This window comes from Gouania willdenowi, chromosome 19 (genome assembly GCF_900634775.1).
Source record: "Gouania willdenowi chromosome 19, fGouWil2.1, whole genome shotgun sequence".
NCBI lineage: Eukaryota > Metazoa > Chordata > Actinopteri > Blenniiformes > Gobiesocidae > Gouania > Gouania willdenowi.
This window is the reverse complement of record NC_041062.1, coordinates 26,736,565-26,754,668: the sequence shown is the minus strand read 5'-3', so window position 1 is coordinate 26,754,668 and position 18,104 is coordinate 26,736,565. Positions and strand designations below refer to the sequence as shown.

At 42.3% G+C, this 18,104-nt stretch overlaps 1 protein-coding gene across 4 annotated transcripts in view; it reads left to right on the top strand.

Annotated features, from left to right (window-relative positions):
* myocd (myocardin) overlaps positions 1–14,404 on the top strand; it is a 43,150-nt gene extending 28,746 nt beyond the window's left edge. The window contains exons 3-12 of one of the 4 annotated variants that reach the window (XM_028476426.1): positions 517–680; positions 2,482–2,580; positions 2,674–2,951; positions 4,100–4,244; positions 4,312–4,791; positions 6,710–7,240; positions 9,641–9,748; positions 9,963–10,079; positions 11,060–11,117; positions 11,206–14,404. In XM_028476426.1, coding sequence (XP_028332227.1) covers positions 517–680; positions 2,482–2,580; positions 2,674–2,951; positions 4,100–4,244; positions 4,312–4,791; positions 6,710–7,240; positions 9,641–9,748; positions 9,963–10,079; positions 11,060–11,117; positions 11,206–11,795 — 2,570 coding nt within the window. In that variant the 3' untranslated portion in view covers positions 11,796–14,404. Of the gene's footprint in view, positions 1–516; positions 681–2,481; positions 2,581–2,673; positions 2,952–4,099; positions 4,245–4,311; positions 4,792–6,709; positions 7,241–9,637; positions 9,749–9,962; positions 10,080–11,059; positions 11,118–11,205 lie in introns of all 4 variants that reach the window. The other 3 variants (XM_028476427.1, XM_028476425.1, XM_028476428.1) reach the window with 3 other exon arrangements.
* The last annotated feature ends 3,700 nt before the right edge of the window (positions 14,405–18,104 follow it).

Here is an 18,104-nt window from a genome sequence, read left to right as displayed (position 1 = left end):
CGGCACCCTCCACCCCCCAGGAACAGTGGGGCACCAGCCACACCTCCGAGCAGTCCAGGGAGCGGCCCCGCCACACGCCGGCTCTGAGCGGCCCACCCCGCCGTAACAGGGAGAAACCGCGTATCAGAGAAACTCGTGCCTGCACCAGGACCAGCACAGGCCTGCACGACCCTACAATACAACACCGTCCACAGGGAGGTGCCCCCGGCCCGCTCGACGAGAGAGGGTGCCATCATCTGCCCAAGCAGGGCCACCCTGCCAGCCACGGACCAACAAGCAGGCGTGTGTGTTTTTGGAGTATTTTCTGTGTTGTCATCTTCTCTTTTACTGTATTTTCCTGTGATGTTGTAATTTGTTGTATTTTTTTGTCATTTTGTGCATTTATTTTGGGGGCCACATAAAATTATGCCGAGGGCTGCACGTGGCCCCAGGACTGCCAGTTGCCTATGTCTGCTATATATGATATAACATGGATGAGCATTAACACCGTCACATGGTGTCTTTTTCTTCTCACAGTAAACCATGGAAAGTTCCAGAAGCAGGAGGACTCGTATGCCTTTGAGGAAGACAGCAGCAGTGAGAGTTTGTCTCCAGAGCAGCAGCTCAGTGACGAGGCTGGACCTTCATCAGAGGCTTTGGCCTCGTCTTCCTCTTCACCTGCTCTCACCAGCCCCCCACAGGTACCATTCACCCTCATGTTCTCCTCTGGCACCCCCTGGTGGTGAGAGTTACAACTACAGTATTAGAGTTTTCTGAAGTATTGTGTGATAACTTCTTGTTTACGGCCAGACTGAAATATATGTTTAAATGGATTAACCTTTTCCTAATGATTTACTGGCTTTTTAGATGACACAACATATTTTAAAAGAGTCAGTGATTAGAATATTAGAATAGAGAAATGGATGAAGGAAAGCATTTAAGAGCAACTATTAAAAGGGCTAATATTAGAATTAAGCTTTAATATTTACCTAGCAATACCATGGGTTAGTATGTGTGTGTGTGTGTGTTACTTTTAATATGTAAGTTATTTGTATTTTGACTAAACTGTTTCCTTGAATTGTCATTTTTGACAATGTGTATCTGTACTTTTTACTCAAGTATTTTGTCCACCAACAGCAGCTCCTGTCCCTTTAAATGACTTCTTTATTCTCTGTTTATCACAGTCTTGTTGCATTGTTTCACTTGCACTGAATTGATTAAATCTCTAAATGAAAGTGCGTGTTGTGTCGTGTCGTGTGTGTCGTTTTGTGTATCTTGTGTGTTGTGTTGTGTGTTTTGTGCGTCGTGTCGTGTGTGTCGTGGCATGTGTGTCGTGGCGTGTGTCGTGTCGTGTGTATTGTGTGTCGTGTTGTGTGTCTTGTGTGTCGTGTGTGTCGTGTCGTGTGTGTCGTGTCTTGTGTGTCGTGTCATGTTGTGTGTCGTGTCGTGTGTGTCGTGTCGTGTGTATTGTGTGTCGTGTTGTGTGTCATGGCGTGTGTGTCGTGTGTATTGTGTGTCGTGTGTGGTGTGTCGTGTGTCTTGTGTGTTTTGTCATGTTGTGTGTCGTGTCGTGTGTGTCGTGTCGTGTGTATTGTGTGTCGTGTTGTGTGTCATGGCGTGTGTGTCGTGTGTATTGTGTGTCGTGTGTGGTGTGTCGTGTGTCTTGTGTGTTTTGTCGTATGTGTCCTGTGTCGTGAGTCTTGTGTGTCGTGTGTCTTGTGTGTCGTGTGTGTCGTGTCTTGTGTGTCGTGTCATGTTGTGTGTCGTGTCGTGTGTGTCGTGTCGTGTGTATTGTGTGTCGTGTTGTGTGTCATGGCGTGTGTGTCTTGTGTGTCGTGTCGTGTGTGTCGTGTCTTGTGTGTCGTGTCATGTTGTGTGTCGTGTCGTGTGTGTCGTGTCGTGTGTATTGTGTGTCGTGTTGTGTGTCATGGCGTGTGTGTCGTGTGTATTGTGTGTCGTGTGTGGTGTGTCGTGTGTCTTGTGTGTTTTGTCGTATGTGTCCTGTGTCGTGAGTCTTGTGTGTCGTGTGTCTTGTGTGTCGTGTGTGTCGTGTCTTGTGTGTCGTGTCGTGTGTGTGTCGTGTGTCTTGTGTGTCTTGTGTGTCGTGTCATGTCGTGTGTCTTGTGTTTCGTGTCGTGTGTGTCGTGTCGTGTGTGTCGTGTCATGTGTGTCGTGTCTTGTGTGTCGTGTCGTGTCATGTCGTGTGTCTTGTGTTTCATGTCGTGTGTGTCGTGTCGTGTGTGTCGTGTCATGTGTGTCGTGTGTCGTGTCGTGTTGTGTGTCTTGTGTGTCGTGTCATGTCGTGTGTCTTGTGTTTCGTGTCGTGTGTGTCGTGTGTGTCGTGTCATGTGTGTCATGTCTTGTGTGTCGTGTCGTGTCATGTCGTGTGTCTTGTGTTTCATGTCGTGTGTGTCGTGTCGTGTGTGTCGTGTCATGTGTGTCGTGTGTCGTGTCGTGTTGTGTGTCTTGTGTGTCGTGTCATGTGTGTCGTGTCCTGCACAGGGAGGTGTGAGCAGAGAGCTTCCTGATCACAGCTCAGAGGACGGTTTGACCTCTAACAGCCGTGCCTCTCATCCAATAGCAGTGCCTGCCATCATCAAAGTAATTCATCTTTTACCTATCCCTAAATAACATTTCAGAAATGTAACACGTTTAATATATCCTAAAAGTTAGAAATCTTTCTTACTCAAATAGTCCAAGAGTTCTGAGAAGAACAGACACAAGAAAGCCAAAGATGTGAAGCCCAAAGTGAAGAAGCTGAAGTACCACCAGTACATTCCTCCAGATCAGAAGGCAGAGAAGTCTCCTCCACCCATGGACTCAGCGTACGCCCGTCTGCTCCAGCAGCAGCAGCTCTTCCTGCAGCTGCAGATCCTCAGCCAGCAGAAACACACCCAGCACACGCAGAGTTCAGCTCAGCCTGCGTTCAGCTACCATCCTCATCCTCATCCTCAGCCATCAGCTCAGCACAAGTAAGACCAGCAATCATCACGTGACCTCAGGGTTGGGTTTATTTGTCAAACATCAGCTAGAAACACCAGGATGTGTACGCACCAACACACCCACTTTGTCAACGCTAGTGTTGAGATGTATTACAGGGTTCTTCTAGTTTTTACAAATGTGTCCTAAAATCTTCTAAATGTCCTTATTAGTAGATCTATGTCTAGCAAACACATCATTATGAATCATATTCATTTTATTGCCTTTTAAAAACAGGACTACTTTACAGTTTTAGAGCCTGTGTTCCTCCATCTTGAAATCATGTGACTGATGATGTCACACGGCCCCACTGCCTGTAAACATCTATTGTTTTCTATTGGAGTGAAACATTCAGCCTTTTACATTATTTAGTAGTTTTTTAGATCATTTAACAGCTTTTTCAGTCACAATGACAACTTTTTGGTTGTTCAAAAAACAGGAAAAGTTAAAGATGTCGACGTAGACCTTTTGTTTACAGAAAGAGGATAAAAAAATCTATGACCATGGGGGCAACATTTCCAACTCTGAGGAGAAGAAGAGCTCTCCTAAGGGACTTTTACTCTCCCTTAAACAGTGCGCTGACACGCTCTGGTGGCTGAAGTTTGAGAGTAAATCACAGACTGTTGAAGAACTTCCACCTTGAAGTCCTTCTATTCTCAGGGTTTGTGTGTCTTCAACAGTCCATGATTTACTCTCTAACTTCATCTACCAGAGTGTTAGCGCACTGTTTAAGGGAGAGTAAAGGTCCCTTAGGAGAGCCCTTTTTCTCTGCATCATTAGCTGGGTTTCCATTGCAGATTTTCACAAAATAAAAATGATATTCCTAAATGTAGACAAAGTATAATGGCGCTTAAAATGTGTTTCCGTTGTTTTGGGGGAGGAGCCTCGCAAATCTCATCCCGATGGACGCTCCAAATCTCCTTAGAACACTGCACACTTTGTTGTGTCATGTCTAATGTGGCACTAATCATTATTAAGTCGATTTTGCACATTTCCACAGCTCGTGTCTACTACCAAACCTCAGAGTTGGAACTGTCGCCCCCTTTTTTTAGAGCTACATCAAGTACAAAATGGTATGAAATACAATAATGTGTGTGTGTGTGTGTGTGTGCGTGTGTGTGTGTGTGTGTGTGTGTTTCAGAGGAGCTGCTGAGACGTTATCAGCCTGTTCCTCCAGTTGTCCATCCAGTAACTCATCGTCTCCCGTCAAAAACTCTTTTTCGAACCAAAGCAACATATCTCCAGTCAAACCTGGGCCCCTGCCTGCTAACCTAGATGATCTGAAGGTACAGTTTACACATGTGATCAAACGTGATACATCCATGACTGATTGCTCCTGTCGTGCTGTGTCAGGTCTCTGAGCTCAGGCAACATCTCCGTATCCGTGGAATGCCAGTGTCTGGGACTAAAACTGCTCTAATTGAGAGACTACGTCCATTCAAGGACACCAACGCTGGCTCCTCCCCTTCCAGCTGCTCTGACATCACTACTGTGACCTTCCCCGTCACCCCCACTGGGTCCCTGTCCTGCTACCAGTCTCCATCCTCCTCCAGTGCCCTGTCCCATGGGGGGTACTACCCCTACCCCAGCACCTCCTCCACTCCACCCATCTCTCCAGCCTCCTCTGAGCTGTCCCTCAGTGGCTCACTCCCAGACAGCTTCAGTGACGTCAACATGTCCTCACCAACGCAGTTCACTCTCCAACCCTCCCCCTCCCCCGCCCAGCTCTGCCTCAACGGGGATGGACCAGACGCTGAGAAGGACAAGATGCTGGTGGAGAAACAGAAGGTGATTGAGGAGCTGACATGGAAGCTTCACCAGGAACAGAGACAGGTGAGGAGAAGGTGGAGCTTAATGTGTAAATCATCAGGTCTCACAACAAACGCCTGTTGTTCCATCAGTAAGAGAGAGACAAAAATATCACAGAATAAAACATTTTTAAAGCATGTTTTTCTAACTAAATGATCCAATAATATCACGTGAACACAAACAACCAATTAACCTAAATGTTTAATAAAAGAATGATGAATCAGCGTTAAATAAACATGAACAATCATCAGTTACTGAGCATCAGTCTCTGAGTGACAGCTGTTAAATCTGACATGTTTCAGCACCAATGACATCATTAAATCACATCATTTAGCTACAAAGGACACTAAACTTTCAGAACACTAAACTACACAAATACTAAACAAACTTTAACATCCATGGAGAACTTTGTATTCTCACAACTTTTTTCCACATTTCCCGGCCAAACCCATAAACCTAGAGCAGCAGCTCATCTGAGCCTCTATATCAGAACTTTAACTTCTCTCTGTCCCTGAGTCCTCCTCATGTCTCCTGTCTGTTGGAGGCAGGTTCTCCTGTATTAGCATCATTGCTACAGGTGCTGCTACTAGCTATGCTAACTGCTGTTATTAGCTATGCTAACCGCTGCTACTAGCTACGCTAACAAGTTAGCGTAGCTAGTAGCAGAAGTTAGCGTAGCTAATAACAGCAGTTAGCATAGCTAGTAGCTGCAGTTAGCTGGATACCATGGTCCTTAAACCAGGTACTGGTAGCTTTAGCACTGTGTGCAGGTGTTAGGTCCTGTTGGAAAATGAAATGTGCATCTCCATCAAGTTGGTCAGCAGCAGGAAGCATGAAGTGCTCTAAAACTTCCTGGTAGACGTCTACGTTGACCTTGGACCTAAGGAACCACAGTAGACCAACACCAGCACATGACATGGCACCTCAAACCATCACTGACTGTGGAAACTTTACACTCCACCTCAAGCAACGTGGATTCTGTTCCTCTCCTCTCTTCCTCCAGACTCTGGGACCTTGATCTCCAAAGAACATGCTAAATGTCCTTTGATCAGAGAACATCACTTTGGACCACTCAGCAGCAGTCCAGTCCTTTTTGTCTTTAGCCCAGATGAGACGCTTCTGACGCTGTCTCTAGTTTAGTGTCTTGACACCAGGAATGCTACAGCTGAACCCATGTCTTACATACTGTACATACTGTACGTGGTGGTTCTTGAAGCTCTGACTCCAGCTACAGTCACTCTTTGTGAATCTCCTCCACATGTTTGAATGGGTTTAGTTTCACAATCCTCTCCAGGGGGCGTGGTTATCACTATTGTTTGTAGACTTTTTTCTACCACATCTTTTCCTTCCCTTCACCTCTCTATGAATGTGTTTGGACTCTGTGAACATCCAGCCTCTTTAGCCATGACCTTTGTGTCTGGTCCTCCTTCTTCAAGGTGTCAATGGACGTCTTTTTGAAAACTGTCAGGTCTAAAACCATAGAGTTTAGAACACCTTTCAAATGGAACCATTGTCATAAGTTCAATGTGTGGTCTACTCCAGGATTGGGCTCAATTACATTTTTTCAGTTACAATTATTTTTCCAAATACCCATGTTCAATCACATTTCAGTTGTGATTACAGTGACCAGCACTTTTTTTTATTTGCAATTAAATTACAATTATTATTTTTTCCCCTACAAATTGCAATTATGTTCTCAATTACTAAAGTTCAATTACAATTGATCACAATTATTGAGCCTGAAATAAATTACCTAATAAAAGTAAACCTTGATCTTGTGTTAGCTTTCTGTTAGCATCTCTAAGGCTAACGGGTCCTAAATCAGCTGTAAAATATACTAAAAACACATATCTATCATCACCTTGTTATTCTTCCTAATCAATGAAAATAGTTGAAGGTTAAGTCTGACCTCATCATATCTTCTCATTTCTCTTAATGTCAGGTTGAAGAGCTGAGGATGCAGCTTCATAAACGGAAACGCTGTTACGGAGCGTCTCAGGACCCTGGCCCCGCCCTGTCCCACCCCTCAGTGGACCCTGGCCCCTCCCTGTCCCACCCCTCAGTGCTCCATCAGCAGACATCTTCAGCCATGATGGGACAGCGTTTCTTTGGGGTAACCATCAAACAGGAGCCGCTATCGTTCCCCCCTAACTGCCCCCTGTCCTCACCCAAGCAGCTGAAAAGCCCCCCTGACAGCTGCATGGAGGATATGGGACATTGCACTATGGGGGGTCCCAGTGGAGCCCACAGTATGGAAACCGGGTCAGTGTCTGGGAGCCCCCCCACCATGTCTGCCTTCCTCAGCCCACAGTGTTCCCCACAGGACTCACCCAGAGGAAAACCCTCATGTAGCCCCCAGCCCACCTCTCCTAACAGCCCCTACCTGCTCCCCCTACCCCTGGGCAGAGACGGATGCAGTCACCCCAACAACCAGGGGAACAACCGTGCACACAGCAGCAGCAGCGGCATGCAAGTAAGACCCCCGGCCCACCACAGTCTGCATCTGTTAAACATAAAGACCACGCCCCACAGCTTGGTTTTCTGAATAAATCAATCCCAGAAACATCTGTGATATCCACAGACTAGTGTCATGGTCCTCAGACACCTATCCTCTAGAAGAGCTGCAGGTGGTTCCAGAACACACGTCACAGATTGTTCTAGCACTAAGAGAGAGAAATGTGACAATAATATCACCTGAACACAAACAACCAATCAGCATTAAGCTTGTTACGGAGCATCAGTCTCTGAGTGACAGCTGTTAAATCTGACATGTTTCATCACCAATGACATCATTAAATCACATCATTTAGTCACAGACACTAAACTTTCAGAAAACAATAAATATATTAAATAAAACATGTGCTTACCTAAACAGCCATGGAAAACTTTGTATCCTCACAACTTTTTAACATATTTCCAGCCTGTCTGGTCTTATATAAACCTAGAGCAGCAGATCATCTTAGCTTTGAACTGAGCCTCTGTCTTAATGTCTATATCAGAACTTTAACCTGAGTCCTCCTCATGTCTCCTGGATAGTTCTCCTCCTGTGTCCTGTCTGTTGGAGACAGGTTCTCCTGTATCGTTACAGGTGCTAATACTAGCTACGCTAACTGCTGCTACTAGTTACATTAACTGCTGCTGCTAGCTACGCTAACTGCTGCTACTAGCTACGCTAACTGCTGCTGCTAGCTACGCTAACTGCTGCTGCTAGCTACGCTAACTGCTGCTACTAGCTACGCTAACTGCTGCTACTAGCTACGCTAACTGCTGCTGCTAGCTACGCTAACTGCTGCTGCTAGCTACGCTAACTGCTGCTGCTAGCTACGCTAACTGCTGCTGCTAGCTACGCTAACTGCTGCTGCTAAGTAAGTAAGTAAGTAGTTTATTTATAAAGTGCTTTTTACAGATAAAATCACAAAGTGCTGTACAGAGTTGTGGTAAAAGTACAACACAATAAAATAATAAAACAAGAGTGAATATCATAAGAACAGCAACATTAAAGGATAATTAAAAATTAAAATCCAGTAACTAAAAGCTTTACTGTAAAGTAAAGTCTTCAGCAGTTTTTTAAAAGTAACCACACAGTTGAGCTCCCTGAGAGACTGGTGCAGGTTATTCCAGAGTCTGGAACACCAGGTCTCCTCTGGTTTTATATTTAGTTTTTGACCTGAAGACCGAAGGCATCGCCCTGATGAGTAGGGGTACAACAAGCTAGCTACGCTAACTGCTGTTGCTAGCTATGCTAACTGCTGCTACTAGCTACGCTAACTGTTGCTAGCTATGCTAACTGCTGCTGCTAGCTACACTAACTGCTGCTACTAGCTACACTAACTGTTGCTAGCTACGCTAACTGCTGCTGCTAGCTACACTAACTGCTGCTACTAGCTACGCTAACTGCTGCTGCTAGCTACACTAACTGCTGCTACTAGCTACGCTAACTGTTGCTAGCTGCGCTAACTGTTGCTAGCTACGCCAACTGCTGCTGCTAGCTACGTTTACTGCTGCTACTAGCTATGCTAACTGTTGCTAGCTACGTTAACTGCTGCTGCTAGCTACGCTAACTGCTGCTACTAGCTAAGCTAACTGCTGCTACTAACTATGTTAACTGCTGCTACTAACTATGCTAACTGCTGCTACTAGCTAAGCTAACTGCTGCTACTAGCTATGCTAACTGCTGCTACTAGCTATGCTAACTGCTGATACTAGCAATGCTAACTGCTGCTACTAGCTAAGCTAACTGCTGCTACTAACTATGCTAACTGCTGCTACTAGCTATGCTAACTGCTGCTACTAGCTAAGCTAACTGCTGCTACCAGCTAAACTAACTGCTGCTACTAGCTAAGCTAACTGCTGCTATGAGCTATGCTAACTGCTGCTACTAGCTAAGCTAACTGCTGTTACTAACTATGCTAACTGCTGCTACTAGCTAAGCTAACTGCTACTTCTAACTAAGCTAACTGCTGTTGCTCTGGGATTTCCACAAAAACAACCTTTACCTCTTTAAATCCAAATGCCTTTTTTAGCCATTCTATACCGTCCTCCAAGCTAACAGAGAAACTATTTTTGCACAAAATCAAAGTTTAGACATAGCGTGGGGGCGTGGCCTGAGTTTTTACATTCATTTTTGTGTACAATGAAATTTCCAGTGATTTCAACTTAAAAAAGACAGCTGTCCAAATATAATACTTGACAATTTATTCAAAACACCTAAAAGCAAATGAGGTGCAAGAAAATAAATAAATAAATGAGTGCAGGTTAAAATCTGAGAGGTACCAGATCTAGAACGTGTGTGTACCCCTGCTGTTGTGTTTAAGCTGGAATATGTTGATTATATGATGTGTTTAGTTGTATTTCACTATGTTTCTAACAGCAGGTGCAGCACAAAGGTCCACATGGTTCCTGTTCCTACGACCAACGGAGCCTTCAGGGCGTGTTCTCCAGCTCTGACTCTAAACCTGAGAACCACAACATCCATCCAAAGGTAACAACGTCAACGCACACACAGCCTTTGCACTGTTGTCACCTCACCGTCACTTTTCCTCTCTCACACTGTATGATCGTCCCACATTCCTCCACCTTCACATATGTGATGTCATGGACTCCTCCAGAACCAGGGCCTGATTCTGTAGCTGTGTCATCTGTAATACTCACACTCTGGCTACGCTAATGTCACTTTTCACTTATGTCTCATATAGATGTCAGTAGTACAAGTGTCTGCGCCACATGTTGACCAAAAGTGCCAGGGCTCTCCCCCTGCCTTCAGTAGCTCACATTTAAACCAGCCCCCATGCTATGAGGATGCAATCAAGCAGGTAAATGATCAAATCCAACAAAGATGGCTGGACACACGTTTGATTTCACCTGTGGCGTTCCTCTACCTTCTCTTTGTGTCTTTGTGTCACTCTTCTTCTTTTCATCGTTCGCTTTATTCACCTAAACTAACTTTCTTCCTCCACCTTTTTTCAGCAAAGGTTTTGTAAACGTATCCTGTTATGAACATTTTAAAAGAGTTTATGTATGAATGAGAGTAAAATAAAAATATTTTGTTTCCAGGATTGATTGGATGGTCATGTTCAGACTAGTTTAGTTATAATACATCCTTAAAAAGGAGGAGTAAAGATATTTGAGCACATGCCCCCTGTAATAAAACGTGTATTAGCAGACAGGCTAATGCTACATGCTACACAGCAACAATGGTTGACCAACACAACTATGTTTTTGTGTCGACTCTAATCCGTTTCATCATCAACCATATATTTGACTTCAGTGGCTGTTACACATCTTATACTAAAACAAGCTAAACAGGATTAATAGAGTCAACTACTGTTATTAATTCATATTTCGCTGCTTCAGATGATTTACAGAAGATTACATCACGAGAAATTTGACATGTCCGTTTGCTACACATTCAGTCACCCAGTTTTCAGGGGGAAAATAGGGTGTAAATGTATAATAATGTCAAAATATGCATGTGAGATATTTTTGGGTCATACTTTGGCCTAAATTTGGTAAAAAAAAAGTTTTCGTGCATTTAAAGTAAAAGTACATGTTTGTACTTTCATTAGTGCAAGAGAAATAATTCTGATAATACCAACCACATATTTGTAATTCTACACCAGCTTCATTTCCATGCCTCCTGCTGCACTATAAACAAAAGAAATATAAATAAATATTTCTGCACTGCTTCAATCCTAAGACTTACTGTTGAAACATGGAGAGCTTTTATTTTATGAAGCCAAGCAGGAAGCTGTGTAGATGAAACTCAGTGAACTTCCTGTGGTTTGTCCTACAGCAGCTGACACGCAGTCAACAGATGGATGAACTCTTGGACGTGCTCATAGAAAGTGGAGGTAAGCTACACGTCGGCTAACACAACAATGTAGGCGCTGGAAACACAAACTCCATATGCTCCTCCCCCTTTCCTGTTTCTCTCTTCAGAGCGACCAGCTAACGGCGCAGCGCAGAGGGAAAGCTCCTCCCTAACCAATCATCTTACTGTGTCCTCAGGGTGTCCAGGCCTCCTCGTCCCACGGTTTCAGCGCCACTACGAGCAGCTCAGCCCCCCCCAGCTGGCCTACGACCAGTCAGCCAATCACGGCGCTGAAAGCCATTTGGAGAACCTGCTCAGCAGCGCCCCCATTGGTCGGAACGTTGAGGATGCTGTGCAGGAAATAGAAAGGAACAGAGAGGAGGAGAGCTACAGCAGCAGCCACGTCCAACCCACCCGCCTCCCTCAGCCCCCCCACCAGGACAAGCTGCTGACCCACAGGGACCTGATAGACACGCCCCTCTCACCGCTCAGTGGGAAGGCTCCGTTTGCTCTGCCGGAGGTTCAGGGCATGGTTAGCATGGCCTTCAGTGACGCAGCCTGGGAGACCATGGAGTGGTTGGACCTGACTCCGCCCACTTCTGCCCCGGGCTTCAGCGTGGCCCTGCCCACTGTGCCCAGCATCTTTAACACTGAGTTTTTGGATGTGACGGACATGAACCTGAACTCTACCATGGACCTGCATCTGGACCACTGGTAATGATTCAACATGGCGTCCATGTTAGGACATCCTCTCACAGTGACCTATCAGCTATCAGGAAACCATGACTCAGCAAAACCTTTGTCAAATGAAACAGCCTCAGGTTTCAAAATAAAAGTAATCAGACTCAACAGCCTCGGGGTGTAAGACACGGCTTGGTGTTTTATTTTGAAGGAACTGGAAGTAGACATGACAAAGTAAGTTTATTCTTTAAAAGTTAAGATATATCAACATATTGTTTGATTAATAAATCTATAGTTAAAGGAGGAAAAAGGCAGGATTTATGAACAAACATTCATTTGAAGGGTTTTAATGCTAATGGTGATGAAGCGTCTTGAACCGACTGTGATGCATTTTGTACTGAAATCCACGGTCTGTAATTCCCACGTAGTAATACAGACATGACGCTCTGCCGCGGTTAGGCTAACGGCTACATCTACACTAGCAGCCGTCGTGTCACTATAGGGACGTAACGATATGTAAATGTGACGGTTTGGTATAATAACGGTAGTAATGATAATTACTTGCTAGTTGTCTGGTGAGTAAATGATAATTTTTGTGATATTGTGGGAAAGGTCACGGTTTTACAGGAAGGCTAACAGTTAGCAGCAATGCTAACAATAACAACAATGATGATCTTTGATACATTTTCTGTTCACTATTTTTGACAGTATTTCTTATCCTACTTTTATATTTATGACATTATAAACTGAATACTGCCTACTAACAGATACAGTCAGGAACACTCTTAAAGGAACAGGTACAGAAACAGTCTACTAACAATCAGAGATGTCCAGAAGCAAATGTGGCGGGCAGAATCTCCTACTACTCTCTTTCTGGCCGCCTTCTACTCTTAAACATATTAATAAATGATTTATTACCCCTTTAGCACCCCAAAAATATCTGTAATATTACATGAAAGTCAGGTTTTTCTATTAGCTCTGTCTGCTAGCATAGCATCTCTTCATCACTGCACAGAATAGCTGCATCCCAAACAAACACTGGGTTACCAGCGCCCTCTAATGGTCCAAACTAAAATCTGGCGGCTGTAACTGAAGGAAAACAATCATTCTATCTAAACATTTCCCCAATAATATAATAAATCTTAACTTTCACAACATTACTGAATTCAACTAAATTAAATAAACATTATCTAAGAAAGATCAAACAAAGAAAAAAGAGTAAGAATAATTCACAGACCAAATTTGAAAAAAGTAGATTTTTGAAGCAGTTTTAATTCTTCTCTGTGGAATTGAATATATACCAGGGACCCCCAGCAGCTGATGGTGGAGGTCAATGTGGTTTACACAAAGAAGACGGACTTCAGCCACATTGTGGCGACCGGAATCTTTCGTCAGATTGGTTAAAATTTGGGGAAATTTGCAGTGATTGGACAGAATATCAGGGTGCAGAATTCACAGGGATTGGCTGAATTTGCATTAAAAGTGCCAATAGCAACATTGTGATTTCCTGGAGGGTCTGAAAATAAATGGAAAATAACAGCTTTCAACTTTACTCTTGTATCAAAACAGCACACATTGATGACGTTGTGTATTTTCTGGTTTCTTCAAAATAAAACACCAAGTGTTTTACGGCCTAAGGCGATTTTATTTGCGGCTGTTTAGTCTGATGACTTTTACTTTGAAGTCTGAGGCCGTTTCATCTGACGGCGTTTGGTGCGACCAATGACAGAGGTTTACCTGGTACCTGACACAGGATGTCCTATGATGTACATGGTACTGCAGGCCACGCCCCCTTTGCACCAGTGAATGTTCTTTAGTGTCATCAACACATTGGGATGAAACGCACAACGACCAACGTGTTCCATGACGTCAGAGGTTCTTTCCTCACTTTAAACAGCGTCAGTTTCACCTGCAGCTACACTTGAACACACCATCGTTGTTTTTGTTCTATGTTTGATTTACTGGAAAACAAACATCCCTGAGAGGAATTTAGTGTAGATACCACACCTTTGTGTAGTGACGTGAGCACTCTGTATTCTGCTCATGATTTATTGTAAATAAGAGTTATAAACCTCACTGAGCACACTTAACTTTATATACACACACACATAAATCACAGTTTGCTTCAGCGTAGAAAACGTTGGAAGGAAATATTGGTTTTTCACTTTTGAACACAGATAAACACACTATGATTATTTTTGATAAACGACTGTTTTAAGATTAACAAAGTGCCTTTATTGCAATGTTCCCTTCTAAAAAATATAAACGTATATATGTGTATATATATATATATGCAAATATATATATACACATATATATATGCAGTTGTATGTATTTTCTTTTGTGTTTTTATGAGAAACACTTATTCCCTCAGAGGTACCAAATGAAGGTCACAGTAATCTGATTACAGGAAGCACGACTTGCCTCTCATCCATAAAAACAAATGCAACAATGTTTGGGATTTACTCCAAAACCTTTCTTTTATTATCTTTGGATGTTAGCAGTGAGGTTAGCATGGTCGTTAACATCAAAACACTGCACCGCTGTCATAGCAACCAAAGATCATTCCTACATCACTCTAGAAAATAAACCAAAAAATTTCCATTTTTATGCTTGTTCTATAAACTATTCCAGCTTTTGTCAGAAAATTAGTCTAAATTTACTCTTTTCATGCTTTTTATACATTACTTACGTGTGTGTGTGTGCGCGTGCGTGTGTGCGTGCGTGTGTGTGTGTGTCATTCTAAAATGAAAATTTCATCTCTAGTTCTCTATTTTTTTTTGGTTTCAACTTCTTTCTTTTTTGGGGGGTCGAAATTGTATTTCTTATTTATTACTTATTTTCCTATTTATACATCTTACTGTATCATTATTATCTATAATACAGTATTATTGTGACATTCCTTTGTAGTAATTCTGCCACACTCTGGAAAAAGACAAACCACTGATGTTTCTTAGTAAATGTGTTTTTCTTAAGTTTTTCTTAAATGTGACGTGTGGAGAAGAAAAAACCACTTTGGGACGTGAAACCTTTTTACCAACAATCTATCATTTGGACATTTCTACTGTGAATAGAACAAATGTAATATATTCAAATATTTACTGTGAATACTGCAATTAGACCAAGAACAAAGTTTTACCAGCATCACAACGTTAAACATGTAAAAACCATCACTTTTATAATGAATCTTCTTTTCACAGACCAAACTGTGCCTTTTATCTCAGCCCAGTCTCGTCCAGCACATACAGTATACAGTACAGTCAAAAAGATGTTTCACTTCAGGAAAAATCAGGAAAACGTGTACATGGGTGTTTTTGAGAAGCTGAATTCATTTTAATGGGATCCACGCTGGAAAACCAATGGTTCCCACTAAAAATCAAGAGATCCAAGATGGCCACCATCAGTATTGCCAATTTGGATATTTTGTCATAACTTTGGTTCTATTTGACGTAGAATCATTATCTCAGTGGTGAAATATATACATTTTCAGGATCAAGCAATTCAATAATATATCTTAAATTATCGTAAATTAATCTTATATCTGGTTCTGGAGACAATTTACAGGATTTTAAGCTATTTCATGTCAATCCTTTTCCCCAAAAACCGACATTTAGCCACAAAGATCATGTTTCTATGTCTAACAGAACCAAAGTTATGGGAAGATTGAAATTAGGGATGGCGGCCATCTTGGATTTCCAGCGTGGGAACCATTGGTTTTCCAGCGTGGGAACCATTGGTTTTCCAGTGTGGGAACCATTGGTTTTCCAGCGTGGGAACCATTGGTTTTCCAGTGTGGGAACCATTGGTTTTCCAGCGTGGGAACCATTGAAATGAATTCAGCTTCTCAAAAACACGCATGTTCACGTTTTCATGCTTTATTTCAGTAGTGAACACGTTAGCTTAATACTGCTAGGCTAACCTCACCAAGTTGTGACAAATGGAGTTTTTGTGGTGGGCTACATGATTTCCTCATATTTTACTTGCTACAGGGAACGATATTTATTAGTGCTGCGTGTCACGTGATGTTGTGGTACCGCCCCCTGGTGGTGTAAAGAGATACATTTAAATGGGACATATCCCCTAAATGTTGAATAAAGTGTTGTAAGAAGACACAAATGCACAAAGTAACTTCCAGTTGAAACAAACTCAGTTTGAAAGTCGTGTCCACAGAACAAAAAATATTCATTAGTCATGGTCACGCACAGAAAAAGTGAAACGTTACATTCCCTCAGCATCGCTGGCACTTATTACACTGTCCAGATATGTTGACACCAGAGCTGTATGTTGGTAGATTTAGTGGCATACAGGCTAACGTTTAATGCTAACATTAGCTGCAGCTATGCTATGAGTCATCAATGTGAAAGCTCTTATTTTTCTCATCGATACAAAGTAATGTGTTTTATCTTAACAACAAACACACAAAACAAGGAGCTTCACAAACAGTTGTTCACTGACGCACACGGTTTTCAACATACGGTACTTTTAAGTCTCATATTCAGAGTTTGACAAAATTACATCAACACTGTTTTTAACCAAAGCTTCTCAGAAATCTTAGTCGTTTCCAAGTGAAGTTCAATTTGAACCTTTGAGTTTATCTAAGGCAGATGTTCTCAACCTTGGAGTCAGGACCCCATTTGGGGTCACGCGACACTGGGAGGGGGTTGCCAGATGCCTTCAAGAACAGAGTAATTTTTTAACAATTTGAGGCCATTTTTGCTTATTTCTATTCTTTTTCTGAAACTACACCAAACTCACCATATTTTAACCTATTTTCATCACTTTTTCTTTTCATATTTTTGCTCCTTTTAATGTATTTTCACTACATTTCTCCCATTTCTGACACTTCTACATCACATTTCCATGACTTTTCTGCATATTTCTTCCACTTTTAAGACATGTTCATCACTTATAAACCCTTTCTATCACTTTTACACCTAATGTCACATATATTGACCCATTATTGTCACTTTTAACCTCTTTTCACCAGATTTCATGATTATTTTTTGCCAATTTAAACACATTTACAATGTGACATGCCCATTATTTGCCAGTTTAAACTAATTGTTCCTACTTTTTAAATTACATTACCCCAACCCCCCTCCCCCATTTATGCCACTTTTAAGCCAATATTGACACTTTGAAAGCAAGGCAAATATATATGTATAGAATATTTCATACACAAGCAACCCAATGTGCTTTTCTGTTTTATCCACTAATTTACAACTTTTAACCATTTTCTGTGGTTTTTAAAATCCCATTTCACCTCCCTTTTCACCATTTTTGGTCACTTTGAACCATTTTATTAAAAAATTATAAAAGAAGGATTTCCATCTTTTAGATGACTATAATATTAGTAAACAATCCTGGATAACAGTGGATATTATGGACCCCAAAAATCTCTCTCCTTTATTCCCCCTTATAGATGGTCCTGTCTCCACATGACTGTTCTTCAATGTTCATGTCTGTGTTCAACCACCTTCAGCTACAGTGGGGGTCCCTGCTCTATGGGACCTTTATTTTGGAGGGTCTCTGCTCTCTAGTACCTTTACTTTGGAGGGTCTCTGCTCTCTAGGACCTTTACTTTGGAGGGTCTCTGCTCTCTAGGACCCTTATTTTGGGGGTCGTGGCCTGGTTGACAACCACTGATATAAGGAACACTAAGTCACCAGATGACTAGAATAAATGTGCAGGCAGTAAATTGTAAAACATGCTTTTAAAATAAGTTATTATGGTACATCCACATGGCGACACTATTGTGACCTGTTAATGAAAATAAAGCACCAAAACTTCATGAAAAATAAAAATCCCCACCAAAATAAAACAAAAGGGTTCTTTTCTTCTTCTTGTTTTTTTTTTTTGCCCAAAAACTGCTTGGGATGAACTGAGATTGAGTTTGCAAACCAAGTTTTGGTCTTGACCCACTAGTTGAGAACCTCTGTTGTTAACACTAGCATGACCAGAGTGGTGTCATTTGACACCTATACCTTTAAAGTCCAAGCTGGTGTCATTTGGCGGGTGTGAACAACTCAGCTTGTGACCATTGTTATGTTACTGAGGCCACTACTCCCCCCTCAACTAGGGTGGGGGGGTGGCTAGGTAGGTTCCAGGACACAAAGACCTTTTGTATTCTCCTTTGTGTTTCCCATACAGCAGCTACATAGAGGTTGCAACTTATATTTCAACTTTTGCAACAGAAAGTAGTAAGTAGTAATAGTGAGACGGCAACAGTTTGTTTGCATTCTTGGTGAAATTTATTTAATAGAGATTTTGTGAACAATTCTGGCACTGCCACACCTCCTTTATGCATTTGCCACATGCAAACTTGTCACAATACATACAACGCTTG